This window comes from Strongylocentrotus purpuratus, unplaced genomic scaffold (assembly GCF_000002235.5).
Source record: "Strongylocentrotus purpuratus isolate Spur 01 unplaced genomic scaffold, Spur_5.0 spur5_scaffold_7, whole genome shotgun sequence".
In the NCBI taxonomy this organism is placed as follows: Eukaryota; Metazoa; Echinodermata; class Echinoidea; order Camarodonta; family Strongylocentrotidae; genus Strongylocentrotus; species Strongylocentrotus purpuratus.
The window spans coordinates 21,241,095-21,253,303 of record NW_022145613.1 but is presented as its reverse complement, the minus strand read 5'-3'; the positions used below and the strand labels follow the sequence as shown (position 1 = coordinate 21,253,303).

General features: G+C 37.3%; 1 protein-coding gene across 1 annotated transcript; it reads left to right on the top strand.

Annotated features, from left to right (window-relative positions):
• The first annotated feature begins 1,345 nt into the window (after positions 1–1,345).
• LOC756379 (nucleoside diphosphate-linked moiety X motif 19) lies at positions 1,346–11,838 on the top strand. Its single transcript, XM_030973992.1, has 5 exons — positions 1,346–1,405; positions 2,888–3,605; positions 8,615–8,706; positions 9,135–9,250; positions 10,823–11,838. Exons 2-5 carry the CDS (start codon positions 2,913–2,915, stop codon positions 11,056–11,058), a joined length of 1,137 nt encoding a protein of 378 aa, XP_030829852.1. The 5' UTR covers positions 1,346–1,405; positions 2,888–2,912; the 3' UTR covers positions 11,059–11,838.
• Positions 11,839–12,209: the final 371 nt, after the last annotated feature.

Genomic DNA, 12,209 nt, shown 5'->3' with positions numbered 1-12,209 from the left:
ATTTATTGCATTCTACCCGGTCCCCAACATAAAAAATCTTCTGTGTGCCCATGCCTTGAGCCATAATGCATGGCCGTCCAGAGGATTTTTTTATGTTGGGGACCGGGGTAGAATGCAATAAATTATTGAAAATTTATTGCATTTTCTGTTTTTTTTTAAATTTATGGAAACTGCCCCCTACCATAGCCCCCGCTGCGTACAGTCATGGTTCAGTGACAAAGCAATGGCCTTGTAACTGTGAGGCCCCAGGATCAACACCGTGTCGATGTGCTATATCAGAGCCCTTTTGTGAGGCATTAATCCTCATTACTGTCCTTTATGACTTAAGGGCATAGGTCCCCTAGTTGATAAACATAGTAGCATAATATACATGCTTTAGCAGTTACGCAAAACACATATTGGCAAATTATTATTCAATAAAATCTGAGACTGTATACTATTATCTAGATCTAGTATTTTTAAATTATTTTTAAAATAATTCCATAAATTGGGATAAAAAAAAATATTCCACCGTTATGAGCAACAGTGTATATTGAAATCATCCCTGATAATGTATTAATCCCAAAATCGGGGTATATAGCAATGTCTAAAAATTGTACATTTTCGCTTGGATGTTTATTTTCTGAAAAAAAGGGACACCTTAAAAGGGAATTCCCTTTGTAGGTGTCCTTTTTTTTCTCCAGAAAGTGCCCTTTTTGTTAGTGCGCCCCCGTATCTTTCCCTGGGGACATAGTGATGAGTTATTCCATTAACCTGTTAGTCAAGAACTACAATAATTGGATCCAGTCTGCATGAATTACTTGTTGCTGCTTCGGTAAGCCTCTAACCAGGCTCTTGAGTTGCTGCAAGAACAACCTTTATTTAAAAATGTTCATAATTAAGATGTACTCTAGAGTCTAGGCCATTTCTGTATTTAACCTCCTATTTTAGTGGGGTTTATATGGAATCGTAACCTCAAAATGTTGGATCTTTAATTAAAATTGTTTAGATTGAAATCATTCATAATTAATTCAATTCCATCACTTTTTAATTTATTACATTGTTAAAGATAATTCCTTCAGTTTGATTTCAATTAATGGTTTCAATCATTATACACACCTTTAGATCTACAGTTACACATTCATCTTATTTTTTGTTTAAAGACCCCAACTAAATAAAGGAAGGCCTAATAAATTTAAATTATTCGATATCATTCACGGTTCATTCTGGGATACGCTCCGCTGAGACTACGTCTGGCTTCACCGAATCCACAAAATATATTTTTGTTATAAACGCCATCTTCGGCGGGTTGAAACAAAATACCGTGCATGTGTGTAGATCATAGAGTTATATCACTAACACTAAAGTATATTAGATCTACTCTATCGATCGACTCCGGCCAGACTCAAGGGCAGATATTCACACGGTAACCAATAAAACAGCCTTTCAATTATCATAATTCAGAATTTGCAGATGTATTGAGACTGAATTTGGGATTTTGCTTTCTCGTGAAATAATAAGCCTCTGGGTACGAGTGTGCATTTAGTATTAACAATAACATAAACTTTTGTGTAAAGTTATGGGGGTAACTCCAGGGAGCTCTGACGCCGAGGCATCGGCGTTGGAGCTCCGTGGGGTTAGGGGGGGGGGGGGGGGGGTGTAGCACGAGCAATGTGTAATGTGTATAATCATTTATATGGGCAGGCGAGGCGGTGGAATCCCACTTACATAGGCATTACACAGAATGAACAAAAAGTGCATTACTAATAACATAACAGTGGCTTATTTCATGAGCATGCCAAAACTGAATGGTGTGTACCGTAATTTCTGTCTCTTTCGTTCGTATAAACTAGGGTCGGTTCCTCTTGATCTTTAGAGACAGAAGCCCAGACCTGCCAACCAGTACGATTTAGTCTTAGTGTGTGTGCCATTTTCAATTGCAAAATGCCCATTCTGGCCTATAAAGTTACGTACAAGCATCTCACATCGGCAATTTGGTGATGTTCATTGGTTTATCGAACACACCAGTCGTGACGAAATCATTATATTCAACCAATATTCCATTAAAAAAATTCTTCCTGTATGTAGTAACTGTAAGAGGCATTGATCCTTATAACAGTCTTTTTTTTTTTAAGAATACAACTTTTGTCAGTAAAATACAACTTTTTTGATTAAAGATTACAGTTTTTGAACTCCAGATGCAGAGGTTGGCAGGTCTGGAAGCCGACCAAAAGGGTCTCCTGTGCAAACTTCAATGGCCAGATCTGTCCACCAAATTTTAGACTAAAATTTCGTTGTTCCGGATTCATATATCCCATGCATTTATTCTCAAAAATTACATGTAGGTCTAGTCTAGTCTAGGCTAATAAAGTATACATCGGTTCCACTTACCAGATTGACTGTATGATGCGTTTAAGGGTCTTTTTGTCAGATTTTCTTCATCAAAATTGAAGTCTGTTTTGAAATTCTTGCAGCCGTATTTTAAACTGTTACTGCGCATGAAGAAAGATGACGTCATCCATTAACAGTAACGGTCTAAAATATGGCTGCAAGGATTTTTAAACACTTCATTGTGTGACAGGCACGGTGCCGGTGGAATGCTTGTGAAGTGTATGAACTCTTGGATTGGCTGTGTTCCTATACTGATTTGAGGTGTTGCGACATTTATGTTAGAGATCAATTTATGTATTTTGGGTGTGCTCTTTGTCCAGTTCAAATATTCAGTTTAAATTACCTTTCCTTTGGTTTTGCTTTTAGTTTATAGCATTTCAAACAGGTTTGGTAGGACAAGAGCTACATATAGATACATGTAGGTATTCATGGATGCTATTCTGATATGAGAAATGTTATGTACCTGTACATGTTCTTTTCAATTGTGATCTTTGAACTTTTGATTTTTTTCTTTTAGATCTGGATGAGCATGCAGATACACCATGGCAAGTGCTATGAAATACTGGAAGGAGGCAGCGACTCTTATCATTGCAGCCAGATCCAAAACTCCAATTAGCAACTACATAGGCGGCAAGAAATTCAGCTTTGATTATCAAAATCTCATGCTGCAGAGGAATGCCAAAGCTGGCTTCTTCCCAAGCGCTCAGGTCTTTCCTGGTGGACAGATAGACAAGTCTGATTTTAGTCCTGAGTGGTTGGATATCTTCAAGAAGTATGGTAATATTCACAGAACAGAGGACTTTGGTAGGCTGGTCAACATACAAGGCATTAGGCCTCCCTTGCTTTTGCAGGATCACCAGTCTCCATTACCTATTGATGTTGCCTATAGGATATGTGCTATTCGGGAGACGTTTGAGGAGTGTGGCATCCTGTTACTCAGGAAATCTAGAGACACCATTTCAAACCCGGACACGGTTACCCTCGGCAAATGTGCAGCAACAGACAATGCAGACCTCTCGCACTGGCGAGAACGAGTCCACGATGACGCCAGTAGCTTCCTCTCGCTTTGCCAAGAAGTAGGTAGTGTCCCAGACATCTGGTCATTAGCAGAATGGTCAAATTGGTTGACCCCGTCAGACATGACACAGCGGCGCTACGACACAATATTCTACATTGCTTGTTTAGATCAGCTACCCGAGGCTCTGGAGGACACTACTGAAATTGTGCAGACTAAAGTGAGAACGATTACCAAATGCTTCTCTCTGTCTCTAAAAACACAAGTATTAACTATGTTTATAAATGAACATTTCTGTGATGAGTTAACTTGACATTCACTGATTTTCAAGTTAAGTTTACATACAAGCCTGGATTTTTTTTTTCCACGGGGCTCTTCCCCCCCCCCCCCCCAAAAAAGAGCCCCTGTGAACCTTCTCACAATGGCTCTTAATGGCTTTTAGAAATGACGAATGCTCTTTTTTTAATACAAATGTTGAGCCTTGGTTACATACCATATGTTTGTCCATATGGACAGACAGTAGGCAAAAGTATACTGTAGGATGGTGAATTATGTACCGTATGTGATGAAATGACTCTAATTTTAAAGTAGACATACTGTAAGGCTACCTTATCACATTAGTGCAGCGGCTTAGCAAGAAAATTGTGCACTTTTTGAGAAAAGCATGAGACTTCCAGCATAGTTTGCTTTCACCATAAGATTTATTTTCAGATGTGGAGGGAAGTCAGATTTGACCTCTGATGACCCTGAGAGGTCAAATCCAAAATGGCCGCTTGTCCGCATGGTCTAATGTACAAACACGCTTAACTTTTGAACCAAATACACCAGAAAAACGTTTAAGGTGTCATTTCCAACTAACTTGGGGATGCCAATTCATTTGGTAATACTTTTGAGATCACCTGAACTCAGGGTTTTGCATTTAGGTCAAGGTCAAGGTCAAAATTGACTAAAAATAGCAAGTTTTGAATAGTTACAAAAGGTTAAATCTCATTTATTTGTCATTTGTTCTCAAATTTATTTAGGAATGGTTCACTTGCCGAGTCCTCCACCTTAATCCTTTTCAGTTAGTTTATTTCACAGTTTGATGTGACCTCTGATGACCCTGAGAGGTCAAATCCAAAATGGCAGCCAGTCCGCATGGTCTAATGTATAAACGTGAACTTGAACCAAATAATCTAGAAAAACGTTTACGGTGTCATTTCCAACTAACTTGGGGGTGCCAATTCATTACGTAATACTAAGAGATCGCCAGAACAAAGAGCCCCCGTGAGAAGGCTCACGGGGGCTCTTTTATTACTGACGGGGGCTCTTTTTTTATACAAATATGGGCCATTCCATGAGAAGAAGGACATGACATCAAAAAAAGAAATGTACCTCTTATGTTAATTCTTTGATTTATCACTAACCTTATGCCATGGATGTTCATAAAACATTAGGGCCTTTCAAATTCAATACAATTTTTTTTTCATTTTTGTTGATTTCCTAAGATCTCAAACTATCATCAAAAACGTACATGTGGGACTGTAGCTGAAAAAAACCCAATTTATTGCAGATTACACAGGATTCTTGTAATATTTTTTCCTGAAAATTTCGCTAAATGGAAAAAGATGAATATATTTCCATATTCTAAGGGGTCCTGTGATATTTAATCCATTACATAGGGGTGAAAATGGCCTCCGGACAAAATGTAACACGAGTTACCGTAACGTGAGTTACCGACATATTTGCTTCCTGCATTTTACTAGTCCATTGTTTCTTATCTTTAATATTGTGATCTTATACTAGTAAGTCACAACCTACTATCAAATTAAAGTAGGAAAGATTTTGTCAAGATTGTCTAGTATGAGGAGAAAAGAGGGTCTCGTAGAATTGACCATGTCCTTTTTTTGTAACGCGAGTTACCGAAATTCAATAATCCAAGAATCTAAAAATGTTTGTTCTTCAATTTTCTTTTTTGTTTCATTCAGTTGTTCTATATCTACCCTGTCCATGTTTGAAAAAAGTATCTTGTAGATCCTAGCAGTTCTAAAGATATAGGCACATTATCGTGTCAATGTACCCATTAAGTGTAACGCGAGTTACCATGGAATGGCCCATATCCATTGAATTGGTACCTATGATACTTCTCAATTATTTGCTATTTTTTCATTATCATTTCAATCAGCATTTTCCCTCTTACAAATTTACAAGCTACATAGCTGTTACTGGCCTGTGTATATAATATATACGCATACAACACTGATCTTTACGATGTCTTTAACGTGACATATCTTCTTCTCCCCTTGCAAACGAAAAAGAAAACAAGGTCATTAAAAGGGATTAAGCGACAAATAATGATTGTGATTCAAATTGATGCGAATATTTGTTTGAATAAGTACTGCTATTCACCCGAATCTTCTTTGTAAAAACAACTTTTACAAATCTCAGCCATGCTTACTGAGTTGAGACGTTCCATTCAATTTGAAATACCCATTACATAATACACTTCTCCTAATCTCAAAGTGATCTTACAGCACAGTGGCAGAATTGCATGGCTGAGATTTGTAAAAGTCGTTTTTACAAAGAAGATTCTGGTGAAAAGCATTGCTTATTAAAAAAAATCCTTGCATCAATTTGAATCACAATGATTATTTGTCGCATGGTCCTTTTATTAAATAACCTTGTTTTCTGTTTTGTTTGCAGAGGGAGAAGAAGCTATGTCACGTTAAGAAATCATAAAGATCAGTTGTATTATGAGTATATACATTATGATACCAGAACAAATGTTGATTATCAGAATGTCATTTTGGAATACCTCTATACAAATACCACATTGTCTTTAGCCCGTATCAGTATTAGTATGATCCAATATAAAGCTATTATTCTTTATTTAATTCAGTATAATGCTTTTCCTCAAAAATAGTTTTGCTATTTTTTTAGGGTTGAGACGCTAAGAAATGGTTTCAAATGTACATTGCACGAACCCTGAACCATTGCAAAATGATGGTGGTTCTCTCTCTCTCTCTCTCTACCATATCATTCCACGACATTTTGGTCTTCCTCTTCTCCTCAAAAGGGACTTTTAGATTTGCGTGGACGTGGACGTGGACGTGTTACGTCCTTTTAAGGCACTGGCAGTCACATATGTGACGTCCTTTTAAGCACTGACCGTGCCTTAAAAGGAGGTCACACGTTGCAGTCCACGTTCTCATCGTGCAAATCTAAAAGTCCCTAATATTGATTTACTGGTCGAGGTTCATTATTTGCTGACAACGAAAAACTTCTCCAGGCCATGACCATGTTTCTGCCCTTGCGCGATCGCCTCCAGCTCCAGCAGACATGGCGCGGCAGCGTGCACACGCACCGCTACTAAAGGCGCAGTAGGCCTATAACCACTGCTGACGGCGGCACTGCACTGCGAGCTGAATTGGTAATAATAGGCCTACTCATAAAACGAGAAATCTTGCACGCTAATCTTAGTTCCATTTCATTGGTTTAAGGTTTGAAAATTGAAACTCAATATTGTGTTAAAGTTATAACAGAAAAGATAATCTTTATTTTATAATTCCACCGGGGCGATTTTTAATTTTGCAATCGCCCCCGTGAGCAACCTGACGGGGGCGATTATGTAGCTCACGGGGGCGAATCGCCCACCGCCCCCGTGTATTTTGAGCGCTGCTAGCTGCCCACTGACCATGCTATATGCAAATGGTCAGTTACAAGACAAATAATGGTTTGGTGCTATAATTAGTGAAATAAACGAACTGATTACGATGGAGACTATGCAGGGGAACCACTCCTAAAGAAATTTGAGAACATAAGGGGACAAAAAAATGGGAAAACTTTTTGTAAACATTCAAAACTTTTACCTTGACTTAATGCAAAAGCCCTGAGTTCTGGTGTACTAAAAAGTATTACCAATTGAATTGGCATCCCAAAGTTAATGGGAAATGACACCTTAAACGTTTTGCTGGACTATTTGGTTCAAGAGTTAAGCGTGTTTGTACAATTATTAGACCATGCTGCGGACTGGCGCCATTTCTTATTTGACCTCTTAGGGTCATCAGAGGTCAAATCGAAATGTGAAATAAACTAACTGAAAGGGATTAAGGTGGGTGACTATGCAGGGGAAGCACTCCTAAAGAAATTTGAGAACATAAGGGGACAAAAAAATGGGAAAACATTTTGTAACTATTCAAAACTTGCTATGTTTTAATCAATTTTGACCTTGACCTTGACCTAAATGCCAAGCCCCGAGTTCTGGCGATCTCAAAATTATTGCCAAAATGAATTGGCATCCCCAGGTTAGTTGAAAATGACACCTTAAACGCTTTTCTGGACTATTTGGTTCATGAGTTAAGCGTGTTTGTACAATTATTAGACCATGCGGCGGACTGGCGGCCATTTTTTATTTGACCTCTCAGGGTCATCAGAGGTCAAATCAAAATGTGACATAAACTCACTGAAAGGGATTAAGGTGCGTAAATTCCTAAAGAAATTTGAGAACATAGGAGAGAACAAATGACAAATAAATGGGAAAACTTTTTGTAACCATTCAAAACTTGCTATTTTTTAGTCAATTTTGACCATGACCTTGACCTAAATGCAAAACCCTAAGTTCAAGCGATCTCTAAAGTATTACCAAATGAATTGGCATCCCCAAGTTAGTTGGAAATGACACCTTAAATGTTTTTCTGGACTATTTGGTTCAAAAGTTAAGTGTGTTTGTACATTAGACCATGAGGAATAGCGGCCATTTTGGATTTGACCTCTCAGGGTCATCAGAGGTCAAATCTGACTTCCCTTCACATCTGAAAATAAATCTTATGGTCTAAACTAACTATGCTAGAAGTTTCATGCTTTTCTCAAAAAGTGCACAATTTTCATTATATTGGGAGCTTATCCGCTGTACTACATCAGTATTTGTAGTAGCCTTGAAGAGAATTTCTGAATCATACAGAAGCTTTTGCTCAAACTTTCCTCTGAGAATAATGATGTAGTATGAGATGTTAAATGTTGATTTTGTTTGTTTATTTTGTTTTGTTTTGTTGGGGGGAGGGGAGGGGGGGGGGGGGCGGGTGAATGGGGGTTAAAATTACAAGTAAAATATTACCCTTCGTATGTCAGCACAATTGCCCAGTATCTGATATGAATATTTTGAAGAGAAATTGGATATGACTGATATTTGATTTGATTACTTTTATATATTTTCTTTGTTTCCTTTCTCTTCTTCACACTAACCAATTATAGTGGGTGACACCATTGGAAAGCTTGCAACTATTTTCAAATGCAAAGACCTTTCTCCCACCACCCCAAGTTTACGAGTTTAGACGACTTCTCAGGTTTGCCATTTTCATATTTTCATTTCTGACTTTTCTTTCTACCCGGTATACATTATTTACATTAAAACAATTGATGGGCAGTATACTCCATTTTGTAATTTTAGACAGCTATAAATTCTACAAAAGAGGTTCAAATTTTGTAGTAAATTGCATTTTGAGAAGAAATGAAATCCCTCCCTTTATTTATACTATTGTGTATCTTAAATCAAGAGCAAAACATGTTTGACCTGCGCATGTGTAACTATTTTCTCAGGTGATTGTTACATTTTAAGCTACACACACACCATATAAATCAAACCACTACCGAATAATGGAATAAAACTACAAGGCTAATGACTACTGTAATTGTATGTAGTCATTGTAAATGAAGCTACATGTAGATAGTCAACTAAACTATTTGGTTTGTTGTTTTCATCTTAATTTGACAGGTTTGAATGTTTTGACCAGCTTTACGAGTTCTCCAGGAGCAGAGCATTTAAGGGGACAGAGAGGTATCTTCCAGTTAGATGTAACATTGAAGACGCTGTACTCTCTATATTACCAGGTATACCATGTCAAAAATGTACTGTCAAGTATCTGTACAATAATTTGCAAAGTTTGTTTCAGTTTGATAATACAACTACACCCTATTTTCAACTATAGTTGAAGAGTGAGGAGCCTGAAGAGAATAAAACATAAAAGATATCATTTCACCATGTGTACTTCAGCAATGCAGAAGCGCAATAAAAATATTGATAATAGACCCTAGAGACCAGCCTCATAAGGTCCTCTTCCATTCCTCAAATTCCTTTACTTAATCATCTTGAATGTGAGTAGAGAAAGACAGGTCTTAAAGACTGACTGACAAGTCTCATGTCATGTGCATTATAGGGCCAGGGCACAGAGCTAGTTCATCTGCTCGCAATGCGTATTAATGAAGTAGAGGGAATATGATAGGATTTTAATTGACTAAATAAATTTACCAAAAAAGGTCTTTTGTATAGCGCTCATGTCTGGCACATTGCCACTACTGGTGCTCCATTATTATCATTACCCAGCTTTAGCATGTCTGCCATTACGGCACTAGAGCATTTCAAGGTATTAATTCCTGCCAGGTACCCATTTACCTCAACTGGGTGGAGTGTGGCAAATATAGATTAAAGATAAACTTTAGTACTGGTAATGCGATTGCATTGTGAAAGAAAAGGTGTGGAAAGGATCAGAAACAGTTGATCATGTAGCATGTAAGTATTGGTGTGCACTGCAAGGTTCTGGAGTCATCAAAATCATAATAAATTTGACCGAGTCTTGGTAAAGTAACAAGCACTCACATAGAAAGCTATATATGGGACAACACACATGGTGTCGGGGCTAGTACTACCTTGATTTCCTTGTCTTTCTATGCTCATTACTCAGCCAGTATACATTTTCTTCCAAAATTGTTTGGCACATGTCATTTATTTGTAATCTTGAACATTCAGTGTAAGTTTCGTTTGATTCTGTGAGAATTAATTAATTTTTTTTTACCAGTACTGGAGTTTATCTTTAATGTCTTGCCAAAGGACATTAGTGTTGTGACAGGGATTCAAACCCTGTACCTTGTGGTTCATAGTCCAGAGACTTATCCACTGGACCACTCACCTCTAGACTGAAGTCAGCTTGTCTTCGTGTAGTTTTAGAGGATTTAAAATTATGATCTAGTATTTCATGATATCAGTCTTTTAGTCTGTGACTTTAGCTGTGTTTCAGCCATCACAACTTTTGTTTAAATGCTCAAGTAAGGTTCATCACTTCAGAGATATTTTTATTTTGTTTCAATTTTGTGTAGTAAAACGATTTCCACCGATTAAGTTCATAGAATATTACATTTTATTAAGTTCTAATTTAACACATGCACGAATAGGAGTCTGATTTACTTGTGTGAGTCCATTTACTGTGTAATGACTTCAATAGATCCATCAGCGAGAATTTTCTCAACAGGAATTCTTCCTGGCAGGTGTCTTTGTTCAAAATTTGTGCACTCATTAATCGTGAATTCCACCAAGTCTGATTTGAGAAAACTGTAATGTATTGCAATTGAAACTTCAGACAGACTTCATTTTCATTTCTACATGTATTGTGAATTGTACATCATCAGGTGATGCCTACTACCCAGCTCATCCAAAGGACGAATCAGATAAAGACTATCGGCTAAGATTCGAGGAGACGGTCGAGGACAGCATGAACACACAGATGGCAACAAACAGATTTGTGTTTAGAACGGTAACAGACTATGACCTTTTAAACTCATTTGTTCAACCAACTGGTCAAGTTAGTCCCGTTACTCATCATATTCCTCCTAATGAGGACATGGAGAGTGACTCCAAGTTATGAGCTTTAGTTCTCTTGAAAGATTAAAATGTATTCCCCTTTAATATATTGAGTGACCACTAAAGACTGTTTATGCCAGGCCTCATTTATAGTCAGTTCCTAATTCCTTTGAATATATCATTTGCTGAGAGTGAGGAGGGCAACCCTTCTGGCCCTCAGCAGACAAAATTACAAATAAATTTAGTGCATGTGGGATTTATTCCATGTAAGCTCAAAGGATAAACATAATAAAGTCTATATTTGTTTCCATAATTTCTCATTATCGCACTAAAGGCAAAAGAAAAAACTAGCAAGAAATTACAGTACTGAAATAGTTACATAATTCACTAAAATTGACAAAATGACAAGTTCTTTACATGTACTTATGATAATTTGTATGATTATTATAATGGTTATCATTGTATCAGTTAGGTGTGTTTCATAAAAACTTCAGAAGTATTTTAAGTCTCATGTGGAAGACTGCAGTTGATGTGCTTGATTAAAAAAAAAACTTTTTTGGAGTTTTTATCCAACTCTGCCCAAAAGTTTAATACCTGTTTAAAATACAGCAAGAATGGAATGCAAATTCACATATATATGGTAGCCAAATTAATAAAGCGCACAACACGAAAAGAAGAAGTGAATTCATAAACAATGTTATTTTGTTTTAAAATGTCTTATAGAACTTATCTTGTTGTCTTGGGGAACTAGATGGTCCCTGCATCAAACTTGTGGTAATGAGAGAATTCAGTAGTCAGCTTGTTTTCTCCAGCAAAACTAGTAGATTAATGTTCCATTCAAAAATGAAAGAAAATTGAAATGAATCTAAAAAAAAATACCTACAGTCCTACAGGTATATATATCTTTTTTTTTTTTGGGGGGGGGGGGCTCTCTGATCACTTCTCACTTTCCATTTTATATTTCTTTTTTAATCTGAGTGTGTGTGTGTGTGTGTGTGTGTGTGAGCATGTACAGTGCCGGCTGGCATTCTTTGACTAACTACGTATAGCACTCAGGAATCCAGAGCAATAGACTGAACAATAATAGGTTCAGTGAAACAAATCTGTTGTTCTGAGTTTATGGAATGGGTCGGGAAATACTAGAGCTCTGTTGAATGGTCTTATGTATCTGCATGAAGAATGGAATGGATTGTGGGTGGGGTCAGAGATACACAT

Coding starts and splice junctions, on each gene's coding strand:
- LOC756379 (XM_030973992.1), top strand. CDS start 2,913: ATGGCAAGTGCTATGAAATACTGGAAGGAGGCAGCGACTCTTATCATT. Junction 8,707..9,134: donor GAGTTTAGACGACTTCTCAG/GTTTGCCATTTT, acceptor TTAATTTGACAG/GTTTGAATGTTTTGACCAGC. Junction 9,251..10,822: donor TGTACTCTCTATATTACCAG/GTATACCATGTC, acceptor GTACATCATCAG/GTGATGCCTACTACCCAGCT.